Source organism: Dromiciops gliroides, chromosome 4, assembly GCF_019393635.1.
Source record: "Dromiciops gliroides isolate mDroGli1 chromosome 4, mDroGli1.pri, whole genome shotgun sequence".
Lineage (NCBI taxonomy): Eukaryota > Metazoa > Chordata > Mammalia > Microbiotheria > Microbiotheriidae > Dromiciops > Dromiciops gliroides.
The window spans coordinates 474,883,991-474,910,578 of record NC_057864.1 but is presented as its reverse complement, the minus strand read 5'-3'; the positions used below and the strand labels follow the sequence as shown (position 1 = coordinate 474,910,578).

Genomic DNA, 26,588 nt, shown 5'->3' with positions numbered 1-26,588 from the left:
CACCTTTCATCCTAGAATGTTCCAGAATATTCTAGAATGTCCTAGAATGCTCTAGAACCACGGTTCCCAACATGGTGGGGGGAGATACGAGGACTCTTTTACCTTTAAAAATGGATTATGCCCAAAGGGCGATAAAGCTGTGCATACCCTTTGACCCAGCAATTCCACTTTTAGGTCTTTTTCCCAAAGAAATCATGGAAAGGGGAAAGGGACCCACATATACAAAAATATTTATAGCTGCTCTTTACGTGGTAGCAAGGAATTGGAAGTTGAGGGGGTGCCCATCCATTGGGGAATGGCTGGACAAGTTGTGGTATATGAATACAATGGAATACTATTGTGCTGTAAGAAATGATGAGCAGGAGGAGTTCAGAGAAACCTGGAGGGTCTTGTGTGAGCTGATGATGAGTGAGATGAGCAGAACCAGAACATTGTACACAGTATCATCAACATTGAGTGTTGACCTACTGTGATGGACTATATTCTTCTCACCAGTGCAATGGTACAGAAGAGTTCCAGGGAACTCATGATAGAAGAGGATCTCCAAATCCAAGAGAAAAAAAAAAAAGAACTGAGGAGTATAGATGCTGATTGAACCATACTATTTCTTTTGTTTTGGGTGCTGTTGTTGTTTTTTTCTATTTTGAGGTTTTGCATCATTGCTCTGATTTTTTCTCTTATAACAGGATTAATGCAGAAATAGGATTAATGTTATCATGTGTATATATATGTGTGTATAGATATATATGTATATGTATATGTATATAGATATATAGATATAACCTATATCAGATTACCTGCTGTCTAGGGGAGGGGGGAGGGAGGGGAGGGAGGGAGAAAAAATCTGAAATTGTAAAGCTTGTATAAACAAAAGTTGAGAACTATCTTTACATCTAACGGAAAAAATAAAATACCTTATATGTAAAAAAAAATTTTTTTTTTAATAAAAATAAAAATGGACTTTATTGAGGCAGCTAGGTGGCGCAGTGGATAGAGCACCTGCCCTGGAGTCAGGAGGACCTGAGTTCAAATCTGGTCTCAGACACTTAACACTTACTAGCTGTGTGACCCTGGGCAATTGCCTCACTAAAAAAAAAAAAAAGAAAGAAAAAAATGGACTTTATTGCTGCCTTTTCTCAATTCATTTCTCACCCACCCCCAGACCAAATCCTTCCACATAACAATGAAAAGCAATTAAGCAAAAATTTCAGAAACAGAGACTTTGTCTGACAAAATAGACACTCTTCTAGTGTGTGCATATGAGGGTCCTAGTGGACCCCCATCATCTTATAAGCAACATTTTTGAAGTAAACAAATTGAGCAAACCTTCCTTCCCTCCACAACACAAGGGTAGATGTACTATTGGCCTCCACTAACAGATGACCTACAACCCCGATGAAGTCAGTGACGCTTTTCCATGAATTTGACTTTTGCTCATCCCTGTGTCATTGGCACATACTAGGAAAACAGCATGACAAGGGCCAGATGTATACAGAAGGCAGGATGGCCTTTAGTGCCTACTCTCTGGGATGGCCTTCAGTGCCTACTCTCTGGGATGGCCTTCAGTGCCTACTCTCTGGGATGGCCTTCAGAGCCTCTTCTCTGGGTTTGGCCTTCAGTGCCTACTCTCTGGGGTGGCCTTCAGAGCCTCTTCTCTGGTGATGGCCTTCAGTGCCTACTCTCTGGGATGGCCTTCAGTGCCTACTCTCTGGGGTGGCCTTCAGAGTCTCCTCAGTGGTTACAAATCTCCATCCTTAGAGGACAGAAAGGATTTGGGAAGAGCCTCCAGGTATGGAGAGGTGACTCTAGGGGACCAGAGCAGTACAGCTTGGGGTTAAAAAGAGGGGAGGCCTGGGTGTTATTGCTGGGTCTCCTTCTCCTCTGGTTTATAAGCCAACTGAAGGCCCTTCTCCCCAGAGATGGAGCCTAGCAGGAAGGAAGGGAGGGGGAGGGAGGGCTGGTTTATGTAAGAAGAGGAAATCCCCCTGGGGTTGGCTAATGGGCCAAGCCCAGAACCAGGGGCTCCAGCTGGGCTGTGGCTTCCCCATGGCCCCCAGTGTCTCTGCCACAAGCCCTGCTTCTTCCCAGGGGCTGAGGACATCTGGCTTTGGGGCCCAGAAGGGGCCTAGGCGGGGCCCAGGGCAACAGAAGGCTAAGAAGCCTCCATAGCTGAACCAGGTGTGGAGTTCAGGCCATTGTCACAGCCTCTGGACGGCTGTTCCCCACGGAACCCACCTTAGAACTCCAGCCTAGACAGGGGGCTCCCCACCGGGGGGCCAAGAACTCAGGAGGCTGTGGCACTGGATGGGCCTCTCTGGCTTTGGCTTCCCCGTCTCCTCTGGACCCGAAACACGGTCATTCAAATGCCCTGCCCACAGTACTCTACAGTCTACAAGGGACACTTAGTATAGCGAGAGAGGCAGACCCAGTTTCAAAGTTCACTCCTGTGTAACCTGGGGCAGCTCACGGCTCCGAGCCTCAGTTCCTTCACCTATAAAATAAGGGAGGGTTGGATCAGAGGCCTCTCAAGTCCCTGCCAGCTGTGGCTTCCTGATCCATTATCTCATGGGATGCTCCAGACAGCTCCGGGAAGGGGAGGGGGAGGGCGGGGTGGGGGAGGCAAATACCATCTCTCCCTTCCCACCTTCTCTCACTCTATCTCTCTCTTTCTCTCCCCATTTCTCCTTCTCTCTCTCTCCATCTCTCCATCTCCCCTCTCCATCTCTCTCTCCCCCTCTCTTTCTCTCACTCTCTCACACACACGCACACACACACATGCACATATACATATACAGAGTTGTTGAAATGGTGAGAAAGTGAAACGATGAATTAGAAGAAATTATGAGAAACTGAAAGAAGAAGCCAGGACCTTCCAGGCACCTGCCCCTCCCTGAGGGCCGAGCCCCTCCTCTCCCCTCAGCCTGTGGCTTCCTCTTTTGCCAGCACATAAAAGGCAAGGGGTGCCGCCAGCACGTCCAGTCCTAGCTCTGCCACCAGCCTTCAGCCCCTCAGGGAGTCCTGACCTGAGCAAGCTGGGGATTACAGTCATGGGGGACCCTTTCATCAGGCATATCGTCCTCCTAGGCTTTGAGAAGCGGTTTTCCCCAAGTCAGCACTACGTGAGTACAATTTGGGACTGGCCCTGGTCTATGGGCAGATAGAGGGGGGAGCTGTCCACCAGCAGTTGCATCACAATACCAGAGATTTCCCCATGGAAGTCTGAGTATAGGGACTATGAGTGTCTTTCCTGGGGTCACAGGAGCCTCTAAAGCCTGAAGGACCCTCAGGATCTCTAAGCCAACCATTTCCCAAAGAGTTTAGGTAACCTGCCCGCAATCCCCTGGAAGGTCATTATCAGAGGTTGGATTTGAACCCAGCTCCCCCAACTCCAGAGCCCACGCTTTCCACTGCTCAGTGCTGTCTCCTTAGACTTCACATTTCCCCCAGTGCTTAGCACTTAGTAGGGACTTAATATTTCTTGACTTGAATTTAATTGAATTAGGCAAAGTCACGTTTTGTTTCCTGTAAATATCCCTGAGAGTTTAAATCATTACCAGTCTTCCGCATCCATCTCCAGCTATGTGGCCTGAGACAAGTCACTTAACACTGGGCATCAGTTTCCTTTTCTAACACCTGTTTAGACTAGACAGCCTCTAAAGCTTTTTCCAGCCTTGCATCCTATGAATCCACAACCTTTTCAAGAGAAGGAAGATTCCAAGACAGCTCACTGGCTCTTGGGAGGAGAGAGAAAGGGGGCAGAGGGGCCACGGAGGGGGGAGGCGGCTACCAGAAAAAAGGAACCTGGACATACCAATTCTGTCACACTGTCCCCACTTCTGTCTTTACTTTGCTTTTCCTTCCTTTCTGTTTTGTTTCCCCTACTGAGCTCCTAGAGAGCATAAAATGATTTGTTTGGGTTTTTCCCATCTTCATGCCCACTGGAGCACCCTATATCCAAAGGCCTGATGAAAATTATTTACTTGTAAGGAAATCTCTCTTTAAAGTACTATATAATTGTAGCTTTCTATAAAAAAAAAATGATGAGCAGGATACTATCAGAAAGACCTGGAGGGACCTGCATGAGCTGATGCAAAGTGAAATCTACTGTATACAAAAGAACAGTATTATTGTGAGATGATCTGCTGTGAATGACTTGGTTATTTTCAGCAATGCAATGACACAAGACAACTCCAACGGTCTTTTGAAAAGTGCAATCCATATTCAGAGAGAATATTTGAATACAGATTGAAACATAATTCTTTTTTGCTAGTTGTTTAATGGCAAGAAGGCAAGAGTCAAAACAAAAAAAAAAATGATGAACAGGATGCTCTCAGAAAAACCTGGAAAGACCTACATGAACTGAAGCAGAGTGAAATGTACTGTACACAAAATAACAGCAATAGTGTAAGATGATCTGCTGTGAAGGACTTGGTTATTTTCAGCAATGCAATGATTTCATAAATCCCTGAAGGACTTATGGAAATTGCAATCCATCTACAGAGAAAGAACTGATGGTATCTGAAAACAGATTGAAGCATAATTTTTTTTTCGATAGTTCCTTAATCTGAAGTTTTGTTTTTGTCTGTTTTCTTTTACAACCTGGCTAATGTGGAGATGTTTTGCACAACTATTCATGTATAACTTTTTTAAAAAATGCAAATAAAACCTGAACAAAAAGAAAATTATTTACTTGCCCTCTTTCCCTTCGCCCTAACTCCACTTTCCCCTAGATTCTCCTATTTATGGTTGAGGCCACCCTGTAGGAAAGGAGCTAGAAAGCTTCAGGAAAGGGCTGGACAGCATTCTCCACTCCCACCCCACTTCCTGCAAAAACCTGGCCTGATGATTCTTTACTCCATTGTTTGGCTGGCCCTACTCATGGACACTGAGCTTAGGTGTGCCCTTTTCTTTTCTCCAGGTCTACATGTTCCTAGTGAAATGGCAAGACCTCTCAGAGAAGGTCATCTACCGCCGATTCACAGAAATCTATGAGTTCCATGTAAGTGTGGTCGGGCCGGGGGGTGGTGTTCAGGGGTTATCAGCATAGTGAGAGGGGAAAGAAGGAGAAGCAGGAGGAAAGGCCTTAAGAGGCTCCATCCCTATCTGACCACTGACTGGAAGAAAAGACCTGAGATATATACATTATATACATAACTCCCAGTTAGCCAAGGAAGGTTCTCATTATGAATGAATAAGTGAGAGAATAAATGAATATTAAAACATTTGGGGGACAGCTAGGTGGTGCAGTAGATAAAGCACAGGTCTTGGATTCAGGAGGACCTGAGTTCAAATCCAGCCTCAGACACTTGACACTTACTAGCTGTGTGACCCTGGTCAAGTCACTTAACCCTCATTGCCCTGCCAAAAAAAAACAAAAACAAAAAACCCCAGCCATTTGTTAAACGCTTAAAATATGCAAAGCACTATGCTAATTGGTATAGATAATCCAAAATAGCAGATATTCTCAAGTACAGAAAATAGTAATCCTCAAACAAGCCTCAAACCACCCCTTTGGGGCTCTGAAAGGCCTTCTCTAATATGAGGGTCAGCAGACTGACCTGCCTAGGTGGTAAAATGGATACTGCATTGGACCTTGAGTCAAGGGATGCCTTAATTCAAATCCAGTCTCAGGCTCTTCCTGGGTGAGTCATTTATCTTCTGTTTTCTCATCGCTAAAGTGGAAATAGTAACAGCACCTGCCTCTCAGGGCCATTGTGAGGGTAAAATGATATGATATTTGTAAAGAGCTTTGCAGACCTCAAAGTGCTATGTAAATGTTAGCTATCACTAGTATCTTTGGCTTGAGACCACAATACAGTGAGTTTGTCGTGTAGAGATTGACAGTCAGGGGAAAGAATAGAAGAAACAGGGGCCAGGTTGAATGGCTGTCCCAGATCAGATACAGAGTGTGTGGCACCTCCCCTCCCTGATCAGATAACTGGGGAGGGGCCAGATGCCTAGCATCACTCAACAGCTTGATCACCTGGGCACAGGGTGGGTGTTGTTCCATTAAATCCATGTTTGCTGTGCTCATTAGTGTCTGTTAACACAGTGATGTTTATTTTTAATCACGAAGTTGTGGTCAACTGGTTACTCTTTGCTTTTGGGGTGGACTTATAGTCCACCCCAAACTTCCTCTCGAAGTGCTAACAAGACCTAAAAAAGATAGCTCAGTAGATATGTTCAGTTGTGTGAGACTCTCCATGACCCCATTTGGGGTTTTCTTGGCAAAGACAATGGAGCCATTTGCCAGTTCCTTCTCCAGATCATTTGATATATGAGGAAACTGAGGCAGAGAGGTGGACTTACCCAGGATTACACAGCTAGTAAGTGTCTGAGGCTGGATTTGAACTCGAGTCCTCTTTAAGCTACTATGCCACCTAGATGCCTCATCTATATATCCATCACTTTCTCACCTGTGCCTTTCCTTAGGCTCTTTCTTCTTCCCAGAATGCCCTTCCCTTCCTTTCTATCCATTGAAATGTGATTGATCCAAATACCCACTCCTCTAAGGAGACTTCCCCTGAAACAAAAGCAATTTCTTCCCCCTACATCTTGTTCATCTCTCTCTTGCCTTCTATCCTCTTTTCTATTGTAGTTATTTGTTCAAGCATCTTATCTCTCTCACTACTTTATAAACTCCTTGAGGCAAAGATTGTATAAATCTTATAAATATCTCCCAGAACCCAGCACAGTAGTCTGTACATAGTAGGTGATTAATAATTGTTTTTGGAACTGAATGCACATGATCAATCCAGCAACTAGCATTCATTAAGCACCCACTAGGTTCCTGCGGGGCTGGAGATAACAATGATCAAAATGAAACAATGCCTGCCTTCAAGGAGCTTACACCTATCAGTCTATCATCAACCATTTATTGAGTCTTATCAGTCGAGCGACAAGTATTTATAAGGCCCTGTGCCAGGTACTTCCAAATACCGAGGGAGCTCTGGGACTAGAGAGAGGATGCTGGATGTAAAAGGAGAAATATCCAATCTGGTGTCTGCTGGATGTGTGGAGAGACTGAGGTGAGGGTGATTCTGAGGTTGTGAGCCCAGGAGGCTGAACGATGAGGCTGGCTCACTCTGAATTTCTCTCCATCATGTGGGGAGCAGGGACGACGTGATTTGCCTTTTTCTGTTTTCTCTCATTTTAGAAAATGCTAAAGGAAATGTTTCCCATCGAATCTGGACAAATCAGCTCAGAGAACAGAATCATCCCTCATCTCCCAGGTAGGCTTGTCTGAGGGCAAGAGAGAGGAAAGGAGTAAAATCTTCTTGTCGCTTCTCCCCCCTCCCCTTACTGAACCCAAGTAGATCTTGATGGGAGGAAGGGGTCTCTGGATGGTGAGCATCATTTCCCGCTCTCAGTTTCTTCTTCTGTAAAATGGGAGCATACTCTCTGTCCTGCCTATGGAATCCTGTGTGTGGACATGCTTGTAAAAATGTGCGGCAGCAGGGTGGGGCTTTGCCCCAGCTGGGTCCTCTGTCAGGGGCCTGAGCTCTCGGGCATTGGATGAGGGTTCGTTGGGATGAGCTAGCTGCCTTCCCCGGGGAAAACCCCGGGCCGGAGGGGGAAACAGAGTTCCCAGCTGTGCTTTGCTGCCTAAAGTTTCAATTCCTATCAGAACTCAGGGCCCCAAATTCAGAGGCGCAGTAGCCTAAAACCAACGGAGAACCGCCAGGTTTAGGTGGCAACGATGACTGCAAACAGGAAGTTGCCAGATGGCTTGTGTCCTTAACCCCTGGGCCGTGGCCAGGTGAGGCCCTCCTTGGTCAGCCTCCTGTGGCCGCCTCCCTAGGACCAGGCCAGGCTCCTAGACCTCCCACAGGCCTCAGAACTTCTCCTTGGGTCTCTGCTTCTCCACCCGCCCGGGTCCTGCTCCTTGTTTGTGGGGCTTAGTCTGTGCTATGGGACAGGTTGGAACAGAAAGAGGAAGAGGAAAGAACAGCAAAAGCCACTCAAAAGCCTCAGGGAGTTGGGCATTCATGGGACAGGAAGCCACGCAAGCACTTTCTCAGCTTGTTGGCCACAGATGGAGGGGGGAGGACCTTGGCCAAGTGCACAGCAAAGCAAAGTCCGGGGCCCGAGACTCCTGGTCTCCCACTCCATGTGTCCCGGGACCTAGATTCAGGAGGACCTGAGCTCAAATCCAGTCTCAGACACTTGACACTAGCTGTGTGATCCTGGGCAAGTCACTTAACCCCAAATACCTCATCCAAAAAAAACAAAACAAAAAACCTCAGTGATATCCTTCTCATTTCTCCCTACTACCCCCACCCAACTGAAAGTGATCTCTTCTTCCATCACTCACCTTTCTGCTTGCCATCCCACCCAGCCCCTCGATGGTTTGATGGGCAGCGGACCACAGAGAACCGTCAGGGCACACTGACTGAATACTGTAACACCCTGATGAACCTGCCCACCAAGATTTCCCGCTGCTCCCATGTTCTGGATTTCTTCAAAGTAAGGCCCGATGACCTGAAGCTCCCCTCGGAGAACCAGTGAGTGACTGCTGCCCAACTTCCCTTCTCCACCCCATTCCCCGCTAGGGGAGGGATGAAAGGCCACAGAGTGGGACGTTGAGGCCCCAGCCAAGCAGGCAAGGGGCAGCGAGGTGGTGCAATGGATAGAGCACCAGCCCTGGAGTCAGGAGGACCTGAGTTCAAATTCAGTCTCAAACACTTAGCAGCTGTGTGACCCTGGACAAGTCACTTAACTCCAATGGTCTCCCCCCACAAAACAAAACAAAAAAAGCATTGTTAAATTTGGAGCCAGTATATTTTAGTGGCTAAAGACCTGGTCTGGGAGCCAGGAAGACCCTGGTCTTCCTGGGAGCCAGAGACCTTGGCCTCTTCCACATACAAGTTATGTGACTCAGGGCAAGTCATTGCTTAGTTCCCCAGGTAGCTTCCTGACTAAATTGCAAGTAACTTAACCTCTGTTTGCCTGCCAACCTCCCAGAATTGTGGTGAGGATCAAATGAGATATTGATTTTTAAAAAAAATTTAAGTGTTTTATTTTTTCCAATTATATATAAAGACAATTTTTAGCATTCATTTTTTTTTGAAAGATCTTGTGTTTCAAATTTTTCTCCCTCCCTTCTCCTCTCCTCTCCCCAAGATGGCCAGCAATCTGATAGAGGTTACACACTTTAGCATTGTTTTTTAAAAATATTTGTGTTCCAAATTCTCTCCCTCCTTCCAGCTGCTCCCCCACCCATTGAGAAGACAAGCAATGGGGCAACTAGGTGGCACAGTGGATAGAGCACGGGCCCTGGATTCAGGAGTACCTGAGTTCAAATCCCGCCTCAGACACTTGACACTGGCTGTGTGACCCTGGGCAAGTCACTTAACCCCAGTTGCCTCACCAAAAAAAAAAAAAAAAAAGAGAGAGAGAAGACAAGCAATATTATATCAATTGTACATGTAAAATCATGCAGAAATATGTTCACATTAGCCATGTTGCAAAAACCCTAGAAACAGAGAAAATGAAAAAAATTATACTCTGATCTGTGCTTAGGGTTCACCAGTTCTCTCTCTCTTGAAGATAGCATTTTTCAGTGAGATGAACAGTGTCTGGCAAACAGTAAGCACTATATAAATATGGGGCAGCTAGGTGGCACAGTGAATAGAGTGCCAGGCCTGGAGTCAAGAGGACCTGAGTTCAAATATAGCCTCAGACACTTAGGCCTAGGTGTATGACCCCGGGCAAGTCACTTAATCCTGCTTGCCTCAAGTTTCCTCATCTATAAAATGAGTGGGGCAAGGAAATGGCAAACTATTCCAGTATATTAGTTCCATATGGAATCACAGAGTCAGACATGACTAATCGACCAAAAAAAAAAAAAAGGAGGAATATAGGTGGAAAACATAGGTGATGTAAAACCAAAAAATATACATAAAAATTTATTTAAAACCACAACTCTGTGGAGGGTGGGTAATCAAGTCTAGGGCAGGGTTTCTTAACCTGAGATGTATAAATTTGGTTTCATAAGTGTTTTTCTAAATATATTTCAATGTCATTGGTTTCTAAATATTTTCTTTTCTTTTTTTTTTCTTTTTGGGGGCAATCAGGGTTAAGGGACTTGCCTAGGGTCACACAGCTAGTAAGTGTCTGAGGCTAGATTTGAACTCAGGTCCTCCTGACTCCAAGGGTAGTACTCTATCCACTTTGCCACCTAGCCTATGTATTTTTTTGGATGCATTTAAAAACATGATTCTGAGAAGGGTTCAATGGGCCTCGTTTTAGAAAAAGAAATTGAACAAGCCATCAATGAACTCCCTAAGAAAAATCTCCAGGGCCATATAGATTTATAAGTGAATTCTACCAAACATTTAAAGAACAGTGGTTTCCAATACTATATAAACTATTTGGGAAAATAGGTGAAGGAGTCCTACCAAATTCCTTTTATGAGACAAATATGGTGCTGATACCTAAACCAGGAAGAGCCAAAACCGAGAAAGAAAATTATAGACCAATTTCCCTAATGAATATTGATGCAAAAATCTTAAATAAAATATTAGCAAAGAGATTACAGCCATTTATTACCAGGATAATACTCTGTGACCAGGTGGGATTTATACCAGGAATGCAGGGCTGGTTCAATATTAAGAAAGCTATCAAGATAATCAACCACATCAATAAGAAAACCAACCAAAATCCTATGATTATCTCAATCGATGCAGAGAAAGCTTTTGACAAAATACAGCATCCATTCCTATTAAAAACACTAGAGAGCTTAGGAATAAGTGGAGCTTTCCTTCAAATGATAAGCAGCATCTATCTAAAACCATCAGCAAGCATTATATGGATATAAGTTAGAGGCATTCCTAATAAGATCAGGGGTGAAACAAGGATGCCCATTATCACCACGATTATTCAATATTGTGCTAGTAATGTTAGCCTGAGCAATAAGAGAAGAAAAGGAAATCAAAGGAATTAGAACAGGCAAGGAAGAAACAAAACTATCACTTTTTCTAGATGATATAATGGTATACTTAGAGAATCCTAAAGAATTAACTAAAAACCTATTTGAAACAATTAACTTTAGCAAAGTTGCAGGATATAAAATAAACCCATATAAATCAACAGCATTTATATACATATACATATACATATATATATATATACACATATACATATACATATATATATATATATATATATATATGGCCAACAAAGCTCAGCAGCAAGAAATAGAAAGAGAAATTTCATTAAAAATAATTGTAGACAATATAAAATATTTGGGAGTCTACTTGGCAAGGCAAATCCAAGAACTATATGAACACAATCACAAAACATTTTTTACAAAACAAAATCAGATCTAAACAACTGGAAAAATAGCAATTGTTCATGGGTAGGCTGAGCTAATATAATAAAAATGACAATTCTACCTAAATTAATTTACTTATTCAGTGCCATACCAAACTACCAAAATTTTATTTTACAGATCTAGAAAATTACTAACAAAATTCATCCAGAAAAACAAAAGGTCAAGAATAGCAAGGGAATTAATGAAAAAAAAAATGTAAAGGAAGGTGGCCTAGTCACACCAGATCTAAAACTACATTATAAAGCAGCACCCATCAAAATTATTTGGTACTAGGGGTGGCTAGGTGGCGCAGTGGATAGAGCACTGGCCCTGGAGTCAGGAGTACATGAATTCAAATCCGGCCTCAGACACTTAACACTTATTGGCTGTGTGACCCTGGGCAAGTCACTTAACCCCAATTGCCTCACCCCACCCCCCCAAAAAATTATTTGGTACTGGCTAAGAAATAGAGTGGTGAATCAGTGGAATAGATTAGGCACAGGAGACACAGTAGTAAATGACTATAGTAATCAACTGTTTGATAAACCCAAAGGGCCTCAGCAGACACCACCCAAAGGGTGCACGACACAAACAAGGTTAAAACCCCCGACCGAGAGGAAAGGCTCGTCTGTCTTCTTCCTTGCTCTTGCTCCAATCTGATACATGTTTCTGGTTATCTAAAAGCTCTTACTTGGGTCTACCTCAAGACCACCTGCCATAGTGAACAGTGAGTCAGGTGTGAGCAAGAGAACACAGGCATGAGATAAGATACTGGATCTCTTCCTTGCAGGGCGAAGAAGCCAGAGACCTATCTGATGCCCAAAGATGCCAGGAACAACATTTCCGGTGAGAAATACAAGGGGCTCTGGGGGATCAGGGAGTATCAAAGAAGGGAAGGATCTTAGAAGCCTCACCCCAGAGGAAGTCATCAGGACTCAAATAGGGGAAGGGATGGGAGGTCAGCTTTGTGTTCCCCACAACCCTGGGACTATCGTAAGCCCCCTGAAAGGATTTGCTGAGTGAATGAAGACCAGAGCTTCCTTGGATCTTCCCTTTGGAGGGAGAGGGAATCTTTCTTCTTTTTCTTTCTTTCTTTCTTTCTTTCTTTTTTTTTTTTTGCGGGGCAATGAGAGTTAAGTGATTTGCCCAGGGTCACACAGCTAGTAAGTGTCAAATGTCTGAGGCCGGATTTGAACTCAGGTCCTCCTGACTCCAGGGCTGGTGCTTTCTTCACTGCTCCACCTAGCTGCCCTGGGAAAGGGGATCTTAGAGGCTGCCACTGGTTCATCCTTTGTTTTACAGAAAAGGAAACTGAAACCCAAAGACAATTATAGAATCATGGCTATGTCAAAATGAAAGGGACCTCAGAAAGTGTTTAATCCAACCTCCCCCTTCCCGTTTTACAGAAAAGGAAATGGAAAGGAAGTGGTCATACAGGCAATAAGTGTCTGATGTAGGGTATGAACTCAGATCCTTGGACTCCAGAGCCAGTGGTCTTTGCACTGAGTGATGATTGCATTGCCTGGCATTGAGTCTGAGTTTCTGAAAGGCTTTGGAGTATAATGGAAGGACCACTGGAGTCAGAGGCTGTGGGTTCAAATTTTGCCTCTGACCTTTGCTTATCTGTGTGATCTTGGGCAAGTCACTGAAACCTCTCTGGGCCTCTGTTTCCTATTCAGTAAGATTAGGGATTGGATTAGGATTTGGGAGTTCTTCACCTTTTCATTGTGGGCCCCTTTGGCAGTCTGGTGAAGCCTGTGGGCCCCTGTCTCAGAATAATGTTTTTCAATGCCTAGGATTCCAAAGGAAACTAAACATACTGAAATAATTATGAAAATAATGAAAACAAAAAGCCATGAGGGATGAACTCTAAGTTCTGCTAGATCTTCTATGATCTTAGCCGTATGACTTTCTAAATTCACTTAATCTCTCTATGCCTCAGTTTCCTCCTCAGCAAAATGAAGGGTTTGGACTAGATCACAGCTTCTTAAACTGTGGGTCTTGACCCCATATGGGGTCACATCACTGAATGTGGGGGGTCACAAAAAATTTGGCACCAGTAAAAGGTTATGTATGTACACCTATTTTATATACCTACGTACCCGGGGTCATGTAAAAATTTCCCAACAAAAAGGGGTCACGAGTGGAAAAAGTTTAAGAAGCCCTGGACTACATGACCTCTATGGGCCTTTCTGGCTCTGGGTTATTTGGCTTCATCTGGGGAACAAAAGGCGGGAGAATAGGCCGTCCTTCTCCCCAAACAGAAGGAGGAAGAGTGAGAGGTCGTCACAGTAGAACAGGCTGGGGGGGAGCAGGGGGGCGAGGAAGTCCTGTCCCCATTTCTCCATTCTTTCTGGTGGGGGTGCAGGGAGAGGGGGCCAGAGGCAGGGGTCCAAAGGACAGCCCCCCTCCCCTGGCTCCCCCCTCCATCCCCCCACCTGGAAGCCTCCCTCCTCAGCGCTCCTCTCTACCGCCTGCAGACATCACTGGCCCCATCATCTTGCAGACCTACCGGGTGATCGCAGACTATGAGAAAAACTCCAATACGGAGATGACCCTGAAGTTGGGAGACCTGGTGGATGTGGTGGAAAAAGGACAGAGCGGTCAGTCCCCCCGCCCCCACCTTCCTTCTGCTTTCTTCTTCCTTCCTCCTGCCTCCCCTCTCTCCCTTCCCCAACCCCCGACCTGCACAAGTCCCATCCCCAGCGCCCCCTGGGACAGGCAGGCTGGGCCCCTGTTTTGCTGGCCTCTCCCACCAGAGGATCCCACAGATCATTGAAAGCTTTTACTTTTTGTTTATGGAGTTGGTGGGGCCAAGGGTGGTGAAGGGTCGGGGTGGGGAGGTGCCAATGTATAGGAATAGTCCTCAGTTGTTTCCCCAAGTGGCCTTGTCTGGGAGGCTTTGGGGGTTGGGGGGAAGGGGAGAAAAGGGGTTTGGATGACCTGTGGATGTGCGAGTGTGTCTGTATGTAAGACATGGTTACGATACATATTCCTGTGTGTCTGTCCATGTGCTTGTGTGCACATGTCTCTGTGCAGGGAGGGAGAAGGGAACAAGCATTGATTAGCTTCTGCTTCATCGCTAAGTGCTTTACAAATATTATCTCATTGGATTCTCACAACAACCCTTCAGACCGGTCGCTGTTACAAGCTCCATTTCATAGGATTACAAAGATATGTTGGGGAAAAAACCCCTAAAACTCTGGACTTTGGACTTACCTGAGTTCAAATCATGCTGGTGCTAGCTGTATGATTAAGGCATTTGATCTCTCTCTATCTGTGCAATGGGGATATGAGTAATTCCATTACTTGTCTCACAGGGTTGTTGTGGAGCTCAATAGAAATGTGAGCTATAGGATAGTGAAGATGACGTATTTAGCAGCTAGGTGTTACAGTGGTTGGAGCATTGGACTTGGATTCGGGATGTCCAGAGTTCGAATCCAGACACTCACAAGCTGTGTGATACTGTGCAAGTCACTTACCCTCTCTGTTTCCTCATCTGAAAAATGGAGTTAATAATAGCACCTGCTTCCCGGGGTTGTGGTGAGGATAAAATAAGATAATTCGTCAAGCTTTTTTGCAAGCTATAAAGCGCTACAAAAATACTCTCTGTAATAATTATTTATTTATTTCCCATCTATTTATTATTATCACATCAAGCCAAGGACATGTTGATATGTTTATGTCATATTCTTATAACAAAGGGTTGATCCCATGATAACCTCCCAATACATAGGTGTGTCGGGAGGAATGAGTGTGGTTTGTAGTTGTGTAAGGATTATGCTTTCAAGCAAAAGGCTTCCAGGTGTCTATGTGTCTTTGTGCTTGTGTGTTTTTTCATACACTTGTGGATGGTGACTGGGCCCGTGGGCTTGGTACCTAGCATAGCACCCTGTCTGTAACAAGCCCTCAATAAATGTGTGCTGAATAGTTGAGCACCTGTCTCTATGGGCGAGCTTGTCTGTTCGGGTGTCTCTGTGGGTGCTCCCAATAGCCTACAGGGGCCTGGAAAGCCACAGGGAGGCATCTGGCCCACACACTGCATTTGTGGCTCTGGACACAGGTTGGTGGTTTTGCCAGATGAAGGCCAAGCGTGGCTGGGTACCGGCTTCTTACCTGGAGCCCATAGACAGTCCAGATGAGTCTGAAGAACAGGAGCCCAATTATGAAGGTACCTTTCCTCCCCCTTCCCAAAGACGTTCCCCACACTTTGGAGGGGGGCCCTTCCATATCAAGGCGCACCTCTCAGTCCAAACAAGACAGGATGCAGCAGGTTAAGGAGAAGAGAAGAATCTCTTCCTAGCCAGTAGGAATCCATCCATCCATCCATTCATTTAATCAATCATTCAATAATATCATTGAGCCCCTAACCTGAATTCTGTACCAAGTGGAAGGGAGGCAATGTACTACAGTGACAAGAACACCAGATCTGTAGTTGGAGGAGCCAGATTATAATCTGAGATCTGCTACTTGTTAGCTGTGTAATCTTGAGCAAGTGACTTCCCCTCTCTGAGCCTCACTTGCCTCACCTCTAAATTGAGGGGGTTGAACAAGATGATTACTCAGGTTCCTTCCAGCTCTAAGGCCTATGATCTGTGGTACAAGAAACAGAGATGGTACCTGCTCACAAGTTGCTTACATAAGAGGAGAAAAGAATTTGAACCCAGGCTTAAAAAAACAGATTCTGAATTCAACAAACATGTAAAAAGGAAAACGTCCATGTACAGAACAGAGCAGAAAATAAAGCTTTCCACCACCACATTCGGCTGGGTTTTCTCTCCAAGAATATAACGTGTAACTTTTAAAGCTATTCTACTTGGCTGCTTCCTTCTGTTGCTTCTGTGAATTAAAAAAAAAATTCTGAACTTAAACATTAAAAAAATCCAGTGTTTCCCTACACAAGGTAGAACAAAATTCTATATGAAATCATGAATCTCCATATTTCCTGCTTTTAAAAAAGTGTTTACTACATTTTACATCTGACTTTCAAAACTGTCCTGCTTGTCTATGCTTCCTTCTGATTTTCCTTTTGTTTTCTCCTTTGCATTTTTTTTGGGAGGGGGGCTGGGCAATGAGTGTTAAATGACTTGCCCAGGGTCACACAGCTAGTAAGTGTCAAGTGTCTGAGGCAGCATTTGAACTCATATCCTCCTGAATCCAGAGCCAGTGCTTTATCCACTACGCTACCTAGGTGCCCCCCCTCTCCTTTGCATTTTAAAAAATGTTACAATGTCCCTCTTTTTTGAACATCATTATTACTAATTTGTCTTTCCCCTAACCGTAGCTCCTCCAACTAAGAACAGAGATAGAAAAGGGGTAAAAATACCCAACTCTTGTAACAAATAAGTATAGTCAAGCAAAACAAATCCACCCAGTGGTAAACTCCAAAAATATCTTTTTATTCACTGTGTCCATCACTTCTTTGTCAGGAGAGGTAGGCGACATGCTGCATCATTTGTCCTTTGGAGATATGGTCAGTCATTGAATTGATCAGAATTCTTAAGTCCTTCAAAGTAGTTTTTTGTTGTTGTTGTTGTTTTTTTGTTTTTGCGGGTAATGGGGGTTAAGTGACTTGCCCGGGGTCACACAGCTAGTAAGTGTCTAGTGTCTGAAGCCACATTTGAACTCAGGTCCTCATGAATCCAAGGCCGGTGCTTTATTCACTGCACTATCTAGCTGTCCCTAAAGTTGTTTTTCTTTACAGTGTTTCTGTCCTTGAAAAACTCTTGTCCAGGTTCTGCTCGCTTCATTTTACATCACTTCAAACTAACTCTGACTCTCTGAAATGATCTTTTGTCATTTTTTACAGTGTAATGATATTCCATTACATTCATTGACCACAATTTGTTTAGCCATTCCCCAATTGTCTAAGGCACTCCCTTAGATTTTAGTTCTTTTCTCCCTTCCCTGCCAGCCCCCACTTCAATCTCTTCTTTGGGATCGGCACATTCATTTCATTTATCACTATTCTCTTTCCAGTATTATTTTCCTTCCTAACCAACCCCTCCGTCCCTATTTCCATAGGTTCCCCTGTTGAGTTTGGTGTACTTTTATACCAAACTGTTGTGTGCATTCAAACTACTTTTGTCTCAAAGAGTGAGGTTTGTCTAATACATTCTTCTCCAACTCCCTCTCCATGTTTGTATACTCTTCCTTTCTTGTGCCCTAATTATGAAAAATAACCAAGTTCCACCTCCTTTTCCCCCTTTCTACTTTAGTGTATTCCTCTTTTTACCTTCCCTTCTCTTTTCTCTTTTTAAACCCTTAGAACAAAACTAATCCACCCCCAGGGTCTCTGTTTTTTCTTAATTAACTCAATACTCTTTGAAGATAAGAAAGTTCTGAAGGGACAGTTGTTTCTTTTCCTCCTATTAGAATGTTAGCACTACATCATCATACATCTCCCACTTCCTCAAATAATTATACCTTTCTAGATGTCTCTGAACTCTTGTGTTTGTATTCCAAAGTTTCTACTAAGTTCTAGTCTTTTCATCAGAAATGCTTGAAAGTCCTCTATTACAGTAAGATCCACTTTTTCCCCTCTGTAGGATTATACTCATCTTAGTAGGGTAAATTATTCTTGGTCATAAGCCAATATCTTTTGTCTTTTGAAATATTGTATTACAAGATCTCTTCTCATTCATAGTAGAAGCTGCCAGGTCTTGTGTAATCTTGAATCTGGTTCCTTGGTACTCGAACTGCTTCTTTCTGGTTTCTTGCAGTATATTGAGGCTTTTGTTTACATGGGAGCTCTGGATTTTGGTTACTATATTCCTGGGAAATTTTCTTTTGGGCATTCCTTTTAGGAAATGAGAGGTAGATTCTTTCTTTCTTTGCTTTTCCCTGTGATTCTAAAAAGATAGAGAGAGTTTCCACTTACAATTTATTGAAATATAGGCTTCAGACTTTTAAAAAAAGACATAATTTTCAGAGATTCTAATGATTCTTAAATTCTCCCTCCTTGACTTACTTTCCAAGTCAATTGTTAAAGATATCAGATCTTTATTTTATTTTTTTATTTTATGATTTTGTTCTAATATTTCTTGCTATCTCATGGAATCAATGATTTCTGTTTCATCTCTTCCAGTTTTTAGAGATTGCATTTATTGGATAAAGTTTACCATTTTCCCTTCTAACCTATTTATTCACTTTCTAATTCTTTCTTCACAAGCTTTTGTTTCATTTTTTAAAAACCTATTACCAGGGGCAGCTAGGTGGCGCAGTGGATAGAGCACCAGCCCTGGAGTCAGGAGTACCTGAGTTCAAATCCGGCCTCAGACACTTAACACTTACTAGCTGTGTGACCCTGGGCATGTCACTTAACCCCAATTGCCTTGCCAAAAAAAACCCCCCAAAACCTATTACTTTATTTCTTCTAGGTATTCATGTAGTCCTTGTAGGAAATTTATTTATTTTCCTTTGAGTCTCTGCTCACAGTTGTTATAGGATTACCCACTCTTACTTTGGGGAAGTCTATAGATTTGCAATAATTTTTATATAGATTGATGTTTTCTTTGATTTATTCATCTCTCCAACTTCAGGACCTGAATTGGAAATCTGCTCCACTCACTGCTAGTCTTTCCCTTGGGTTCCTGTATTTTCCTCCATTCCCTGGGGTTAGACAGACCCTCCTGGATTTTTTTTTTTTTTTAGTGAGGCAATTGGGGTTAAGTGACTTGCCCAGGGTCACACAGCTAGTAAGTGTTAAGAGTCTGAGGCCAGATTTAAACTCAGGTCCTCCTGACTCCAGGGCCGGTGCTCTATCCACTGCACCACCTAGCTGCCCCCACTTACTATAGTTTCTCATTGGATTTATTGATCATTATTTGGTCTGGTTTGAACTTGAGGAGTTTGCTAGGCTAGGTATATGGGAGCTGGGTCATTTGAACCATCTTGCACCAAAAATTGGGCAGCTATCTTGGCTAGTACCTGAGTAGTCATTTTGGCTAGAAGTTGGAACCCATCTTCCCAACTCCAGGTTGAGTGTCCTATCCACTGGCCCACAATGCCTCTCTCATAAAGCCATGGGATTGAATAAACTAACTGAGAAATCCCTCTCAGGGTAGAAAAAAAAGGAGGCCTAGAGCAAAGCCTTGGGGAACACCCCAAGGGGAAGAGGGATGTGCAAAAGAGAAAGAGGAATGGTGGGAGATGTAGGAGGAGACAAGGAGGAGGCCATATCACAGGTACCTAGTGAGAACCCCTGAGGAGGGTGGGGACAGACTTCAGAGGCCCAGGTCAGCCTGTGGATAGGGTTGGGAAGGGGGAAAGGTGGTGGTGGTGGTGGAACAGAGGGGAGGGATGGGGCTCAGAACTTTGCACCCATATGACCATCCCAGGTGAACCCTATGTCACCATCAAAGCTTACACTGCCGTGGAGGAGGATGAGATGACATTAGCCGAAGGAGAAACCATTGAGGTTATCCACAAACTGCTGGATGGCTGGTGGGTCATCAGGTAGGAGAAGAGGCACGGTTTGGGGAGCAGGGGTAAGGGATGTGGGCAATGGTCCTGGTCAGGTGTTAGGGATTTAGACCATTATTATTTCCCTGGGAAAGACTCTCGGGATGGAGTCACCAGCTGGGGAAGCCACATGATATAGACTCAATCGACCAATTAATCAATCAGTCAGCTAGCTAGGAAGTGGGTAAAGTGCTGACTTGGACACAGGACTGCCTGAGTTCAAATCCTGTTCCATATACTTACCAGCTGCGTTACCCTGGGTGAGTCACTTTACTTGTCTATGCCTCAGCTTCCTCTCTATAAAATGAGGGAGTTGTACTCAGTGGTCCCTTCTGGCTCTAAATCTATGATCCTCGGATCCAATCAATCAACCAGCATTTGTTAAGTGCCTACTATGTGCCAGACACTGTATGAGTCACTGGAACTTCAAAGAGACCTGGACCCAATTTGGCATCAGGAGGCCTGGGTTTTGATTTCAGCCCCGGCCACTCATTCACTGTGAGACCTTAGGCAAGTCACTTCCTTTCTGTTGGACTAATAATCTGTAAGGGAGCAGTTTAATAGTCGCTCTGGATTCAGAAGACCTGAGTTCAAGTTTCTCCTCTGTGTGTCCCTGGGTGAGTCCCTTCATTTCCTGAACCTTGGCTGCCTCTTGTATAAAATGAGGTGCACTCTGAAGTCCCTTCGACATCTAGATGATCCAGCTCCGCCATTTTATGGCTCTGTCTCTAAGTTGCTATGTGACTTTGGGCAAATTCTCAACCTCTCTAGGCCTCAGTTTGCTCATTGGTCAAAGAGGCATCATTAAACCTGCCTCCTCTTAAAGGGAGAGATCCCTTGGCTGAGGACCTCCCATTTATCCCCCTGGAATTGCTGCCCATCCCAGGGCATCGTGCCTGGGGAGTATCTCACGGGAACTCTGTGACTGTAGGAAAGACGACATCACCGGCTACTACCCGTCCATGTACCTTCAGAAGTCTGGGCAGGACAACACCCAAGTCAAGGACCTCATCAAGAAGAGGGGAGCCCCACCCCGCAGGTGAGGCTCCTCCAGGGGTCCCTTTGTGTCGGGGATGGGATGGGAGGCCAAGGAGCTTTCAGGAAGGGGCCCAGGGTATCTGTCCTGAGCTCTGTCTCTGTGCCAACCTATGGGGCAGACAGGAGAGGAGAAGAGACTGGCATTTCCCTCAGGGAGCTTACAAGACTCTCACACAGAACTCACCGCTAGTACTCATATAACTGGCATATGTCCCAGAGCCCCAGAAATCATGATTGAACTTTTCAGATGTCATGGACACATGTGAGTCAGAGTACCTAGGTTCAAATCCTGACCTTGTCACTTAGGAAGGGGCAGGCTTTCTGGGATGGGGTTTCCTTTTTTGGGGGGCTCTGTCCTACGAGCCTGCAATTGGGGTAAGGCATTTAGAGAGGAATGAGAAGCCCGTGCAAAGAGAGTCCCAGGGGCCAAGGGGATAGGGGTGAATCTGGGAGGTCTTCTTGGGGGAGGTGGGCTTCATACCGACATTTTCCCCACTCCCAAGGTCCACGATCCGCAATGCTCAGAGCATGCACAAGCTAAGCCGGAAGCGCATCAGCCAAGATTCCTACAGGAGAAACAGCATAAAATTCATTCAGCAGCGGAAAAAGATGAGACAGCTCAGTGCCCAGAAGGAGGAGAACCAGCTGGGTGAGTCTCCATCCTGCTTGTCTGGGGGCCTGGCTTCCCTGCCCTGCCACAGAGAGGGGGGCCTTTTGGTGCTAGGAAAGGGGCTTGGAGGTCGGGGGACCCCATGGAATGGTCCCCCAGCAAAGACAAGGGGGGCAGAGGCAGTGTGTCATAGCCGGAGAAGCTCAGGGTTAGGACCCAAGGACCCTGGTTCAAATCCTCCTCTAGGTCTAGGAACGCCCAAGAGAACGGCATTGGTCGGCTCTTCTCTCTCATCTTTCAAGCCCCTTCCTCTTCCTTGACCCCTCCCATCCCTTCCCTTCCAGTCTGATCTCATCCCTCTCTCTGCTGCTCATCCCTCTCGATCCACAGAATATTTTCCACCAGGCCCAGCCTGGCCCATAGGTAGAGCAGGTAGATAGCCAGTGTGAGAAGGTTCCTCAGAGACCTTCCCAAGGATGCATCCAATATGGTGTCTGTCCCATCCATTCCTCCCTCTATCCATCCATTCCTCCCTCCCTCCACCTCTCTCTCCATCTCACCATCTCTCTCTCTCTATTTCCACCACCAGAAGGGGCCCCGAAGTCACCCATGAAGCCCCAGCCAGCTGTGCCTCCTCGGCCCAGCCAGGACCTCATTCTCAACCGCTGCAGTGAAAGCACGAAAAGGAAGCTGATGATGCCCATCTGAGGCTGAGCAGCCCCTGGCGCTCCCAGCCTCTACCGTGTGATGGGGAGGACTCTCTGCATGGCAGCCACAGGGCACCGGGCCAGGAGGGGCCTTCCATTTGGCCCAGCCTGCCCCGCCAGGCTCCATGCCTTTGCCAAGGTTGACCAGCCCCCTTGGGCAACTTCTTTGTCCCTTGTAGCACCTTGGTCCTCTTGCTCCTCCAGGAAGTCCTCCCAGATTCCTGCTGGTCCCTTATCTGTGCTGCTCTGTACATATGTGTATAATCATTGGGAACTGCCCACTTCTGTTTTCTCCCCTCTCTAGGCTGTGACCTCTGGAGGGCAGACACTCCCTGCCCTTGGTGTTCTGTCTGTACTTGGCAGCTTGCCCTCAATAAACACTGGTTAAGGAGGACTAAGAGGAGCACATTCATGGCCCTGCCTGGGTTTTTGGCAGGTCCAGCTGGGCCTGGCACCCCTGCTGCCCTCCCTCCACTCCCTGCCAGGGGCTCTGGGGATCTGTCAGAGGAGGAAGTTGTAGGAGTTTGGGTTTGTGGGGAGGGGGTCTATTGCACACAGCCTTGGCCAAGAGCAGGCTTGCACAAGGCTGGACTGCAAAGAGGCACTTCCTCTTGGAGCTGCCTTACCCAGAGCATGCTTGCTGCTGGGGCAGCCTCCGTTCTTCCCCCTTCCTTCGCTTCCCCTCCCCCATCAAGCTCCTGCAGCTCCAAGATCCCAGGATGGATGGAGGGAGGCTGCGCATGGAAAGGCTCGGAGCCCATGACAGCAGAGCAGAGAGCCCTGACCTCTGGGGGCCAAACCTGGAGGCTCTGGCCACCTACCACCTGTGTAGGGCTGGACCAAAGGCCTCCAAGGTCTCTTCCAGCCCTGGATCTATGGCATGCTCTCAGTCAGCCTCGTCCTCCTGGTGACCCCCAGAGTGCACGTGGCCGCTCACCTTGTGCCTGTGACTTCACGCATGTGCGAATGTGAGAGTATGTAGGAGCTATGGTCTACATGCAGATATCTCTGAGCATGGGAAGGGGGGGCACAGCTGGGTACCTGAGTGTGACGAGTGCCCACCTGGACAGCCAAATTCAAAGTCACAGAACTTGGGTTTGAATTCTGGCTCTGCCGCTTTCTACCTTGGGCCTGTTCCCTCAGCCTTGGAGTCAGAGGAGGCCTGGGTGTTTTCTGAGGTCCCTTATGCCTCTGGAACTAACTGCGATGGGAAGTGCGCTTCTCCCAGGGAGTGTTTCCCAAACCTGTTCAGCTTCCCCTTCCATGGCTCACTGAAGGTCTCCATGGGGTCCCCGCACCCCTCTTGTCACTCACCCCCAGTTCCCGGCTTGCTCTGGGGGAGAGGGTATGTCCTGGTCACTTAGTTTGGACTGGATGATCCACTTCTAGGAAGGAACCAGGCCTATCTGAGTAATCTCACAAAGGACTATTTCCCACCAGCCTTTCCCTCCTCTAAGATGAGCCAGCCCCATTCAGCTTCCTCCATCACCATAACACCAACCCATCCACCCTCCCCGCCCCTGCCCTGACACAACTACTGGGTGGGGGGAGGGGTTCTGCCACTTGCTACTTGGGGTGACCTTGGCCAATTCACTTCCCTTTTCTGGGCCCATTTTCTCATCAGTAAACTGAGAGATTAGACCCCACTACAAGGAATACAAATACATAGACCAGGAAAACTGAGGCAAGGAAGAGAACTCTTAAAACAGGGGGAATGAGGGAAGGCTTCCTGGAGGAGATAACACTGCTAAGCCTTGAAGGAAAGGCAGGGCTGAGGGGGGAGCTCATTGCAGGCACAGCCTGGGTGGGTGATGAGGGAGAATATGACAAACAAGTTCAATGGTCAAGCTAACAAGCATTTGTTAAGTGTGTGTCTACTATGTCCCAGGTACTGTGCTAAATCCTGGGGATACAAAATGAGGCAAGACAGTTCCTGCCCTCGGGGAGCTTACAATCTAAGGGGGAGATAATGTGCAAACAACTGCACACAAACAAGGCATGGACAATGGGATTGACTGGGGGCAGTCCCAGAGGAAAGGGCCCAAGGTTAAGTAGGACTAGGAAAGGTTTCTTGCAGCAGGGAGGCCTTTGGCTGAGACTTGAGGGAAGTCAGGAGGTGGAGATCAGGGAGAAAGCTCCAGGCATGGGGGAAAGCCAGTGTGAAGGTCCCATGTTGGATAATGGAGTATTATGTGGAAGGAATGGCAGGGCCTGTGTCCCTAGAGTAGATGGGGGGGGGGGGTGTAGGAAGACTCCCCATGAAGGGGAATCAGGAGGACAAATAACTGACTTTTGGCCCATGAGATCTTGTGTGGACAGAGGGGCTCTTGGGTTGAGTTGGCAGGATTTTGAGAAGGGGAGGGTGGTCCGAAGGAGGCCAGTTCTATTGGCTGGAACATCAGAGGCAAAGGCTAGAGGTGGGGTATGGCTGACCGGAGCTAAGGAGACTGGGGTGGCTCTTGTGATAGCCCTGTGGGGGAGTGGCGATAAAGGCCTGAGCTAGCTGGGCAGTGAGGCTAGAGAGGAGGGAGCATCATAACAGAGAGAGGCAAAGGGAGTATTAACAACCAAACCAAACCAAACTTGTGACTAACGGGGTGGGGGAAGTGAGGGGACAGGGAGAGTCACAAGATGCTGCGATTAAGGGCACCCAGGAGGAGCTGTTTCATGGGGGATGGGGACCAGACCCCTGGCTCCCAGCTCTTCCCACTATGCCCAGCAGCTTCCATGCTTTTGTTTTGGGCGGGGAACCAGACTTGCAGTTTCATTGCTACAGGGAACTCCCAGATGAGGAAGCTCTCTCCACCAACACAGGTTGGCCCCCACTCTGCCTCTTAGAATCCAGAGAGAGCACTGAGAGGGTGACTTCACCCGGTCAGGACGGGTCAGAGGCAGGATGTGACCCCAGGCTGGGATGTCTCAGGGAGATGATGAATTCACCTCTTTAGACCTTTCACTTACAGACAGAATCTCAGCTCATGTCTCCCCGCTCTGACCTGGGGGGTGAGCCTCCCCTGGACCAGAGCCCTCGCGTCCTGGCATTCTCTACCCTCTTGCCCACACATATCATAGAACCACAAAAAAGTCAGGGTGGGAAGGGGCCTTGGAGCCCACCCACTCCTAGAATTGTAGGATGCAGAGGCCCAAAAGGAGCTTAGGGGTCATTTATTCCAATTCTCTTGCTTCATGGGGAGGAAACGTGCTGCCCAAACTGGTGAGGGAAATCAGGTGTATTCTTGAGGCATTTGTAGGACAGTGAGTAGAGCACTGGGCCTGAAGTCAGAAAGACCTGAGTTCAAATCCAGCCTGTGACCGTGGGCAACTCACTTAACGTCTGTTCCTGTTTCCTCAGCTGTGAAACAGGGATCATTTTAGTACCAACCTCACAGGATGCCCGTGAGGATCCAATGAGAAATCTGTAAAAGCACCTAGTGAGGGGGCAGAACCAAGATGGCGGAGGAGAGGCTGTGACTCCCACGAGCTCCAGATAAACCCGTCTACTCAAGCCCAAATAATGCAGTAAAAAAACAAAACCCAGAACAGCCTAATGCACATAAGAACAGAGTGAGACTGTTTCTCCACAAAAGAGGGCAATTCTGATCACCTGCTGATCAGGCTGAACAGCTCAGCCCACGGTCCAGACCCAGCCAGGGACGCTGCTTCCAGCGCATGTCAGAGTCTTCAGCACCGGCAGCTTCTGAGGCTCCGATCACGGACTGGTGAGGGGGTTCGGCGGTAGACCGGGGTGAAGTGGAGGCAGTACCTGCTGGAGTTGGAGCAAAGCGCCCTGGGTCTGAACCAGTGGGCTGAATCGAGTGGTAGTGACCTAGTGGGGGAGGGGCAAAAGCACGCCGAGCTTCCAACCATAGAGAATCAGAGCTCAATCAGGCTTCTGTTTCCGGGTCAAAGAGAAAGCGGCTGTGATTACTCACAAGCCAGGCAGGCTGAGAAGAAGCCCAATCACCCCCTGGGCCACGCTGTAGCACGAACGGTGTGTCCGGGAAGCAGCACTACACTTTAAGGAGTAAAAAGCCAAGAAACAGTAAACCAGAATGAGTAGACAGAGAAAGCAGAAGACCATCGAGAACTTCTTTGGGGGTAAGGTAGACCACAATACAACCTCAGAAGAAGATAATAACAGGGTCAAAGCTCCAACATCCAAAGCTTCCAAGAAAAATATGAACTGGTCTCAGGCCATGGAAGCTCTCAAAAGGGACTTTGAAGAGAAAGTAGGAGAGATAGAAAGAAGATGTAGAGAAAGGGAGGAAAGAATGGAAAGAGAAATGAGAGTGATGCAGGAGAGTCATGAGAAAAAAGTCAACAGTTTGAAAAGCCAAATGGAAAAGGGGATTAAAAAACTGTCTGATGAAAACAATTGCCTAAGAATTAGGATTGAACAAATGGAAGCTAGTGACCTTATGAGAAACCAAGACATAGTAAAGCAAATCCAATTGAA

The 26,588-nt window shown here is 46.4% G+C and overlaps 1 protein-coding gene across 2 annotated transcripts; it reads left to right on the top strand.

Annotated features, from left to right (window-relative positions):
• Positions 1–2,997: 2,997 nt before the first annotated feature.
• On the top strand, positions 2,998–22,538 carry NCF1 (neutrophil cytosolic factor 1). Of its 2 annotated transcripts, XM_044004719.1 has the most exons (11): positions 2,998–3,119; positions 4,919–4,999; positions 7,157–7,232; positions 8,339–8,504; positions 12,105–12,160; positions 13,795–13,917; positions 15,378–15,485; positions 19,654–19,771; positions 20,709–20,816; positions 21,319–21,464; positions 22,015–22,538. In XM_044004719.1, the coding sequence occupies exons 1-11, from the start codon at positions 3,048–3,050 to the stop codon at positions 22,131–22,133; spliced, it is 1,173 nt and encodes a 390-aa protein (XP_043860654.1). In that variant the 5' UTR covers positions 2,998–3,047; the 3' UTR covers positions 22,134–22,538. The 2 variants fall into 2 exon arrangements, with proteins under 2 accessions (XP_043860654.1, XP_043860655.1); XM_044004720.1 differs by lacking the exon at positions 15,378–15,485.
• Positions 22,539–26,588: the final 4,050 nt, after the last annotated feature.

Coding starts and splice junctions, on each gene's coding strand:
- NCF1 (XM_044004719.1), top strand. CDS start 3,048: ATGGGGGACCCTTTCATCAGGCATATCGTCCTCCTAGGCTTTGAGAAG. Junction 12,161..13,794: donor TGCCAGGAACAACATTTCCG/GTGAGAAATACA, acceptor TACCGCCTGCAG/ACATCACTGGCCCCATCATC. Junction 19,772..20,708: donor GATGGCTGGTGGGTCATCAG/GTAGGAGAAGAG, acceptor CTGTGACTGTAG/GAAAGACGACATCACCGGCT.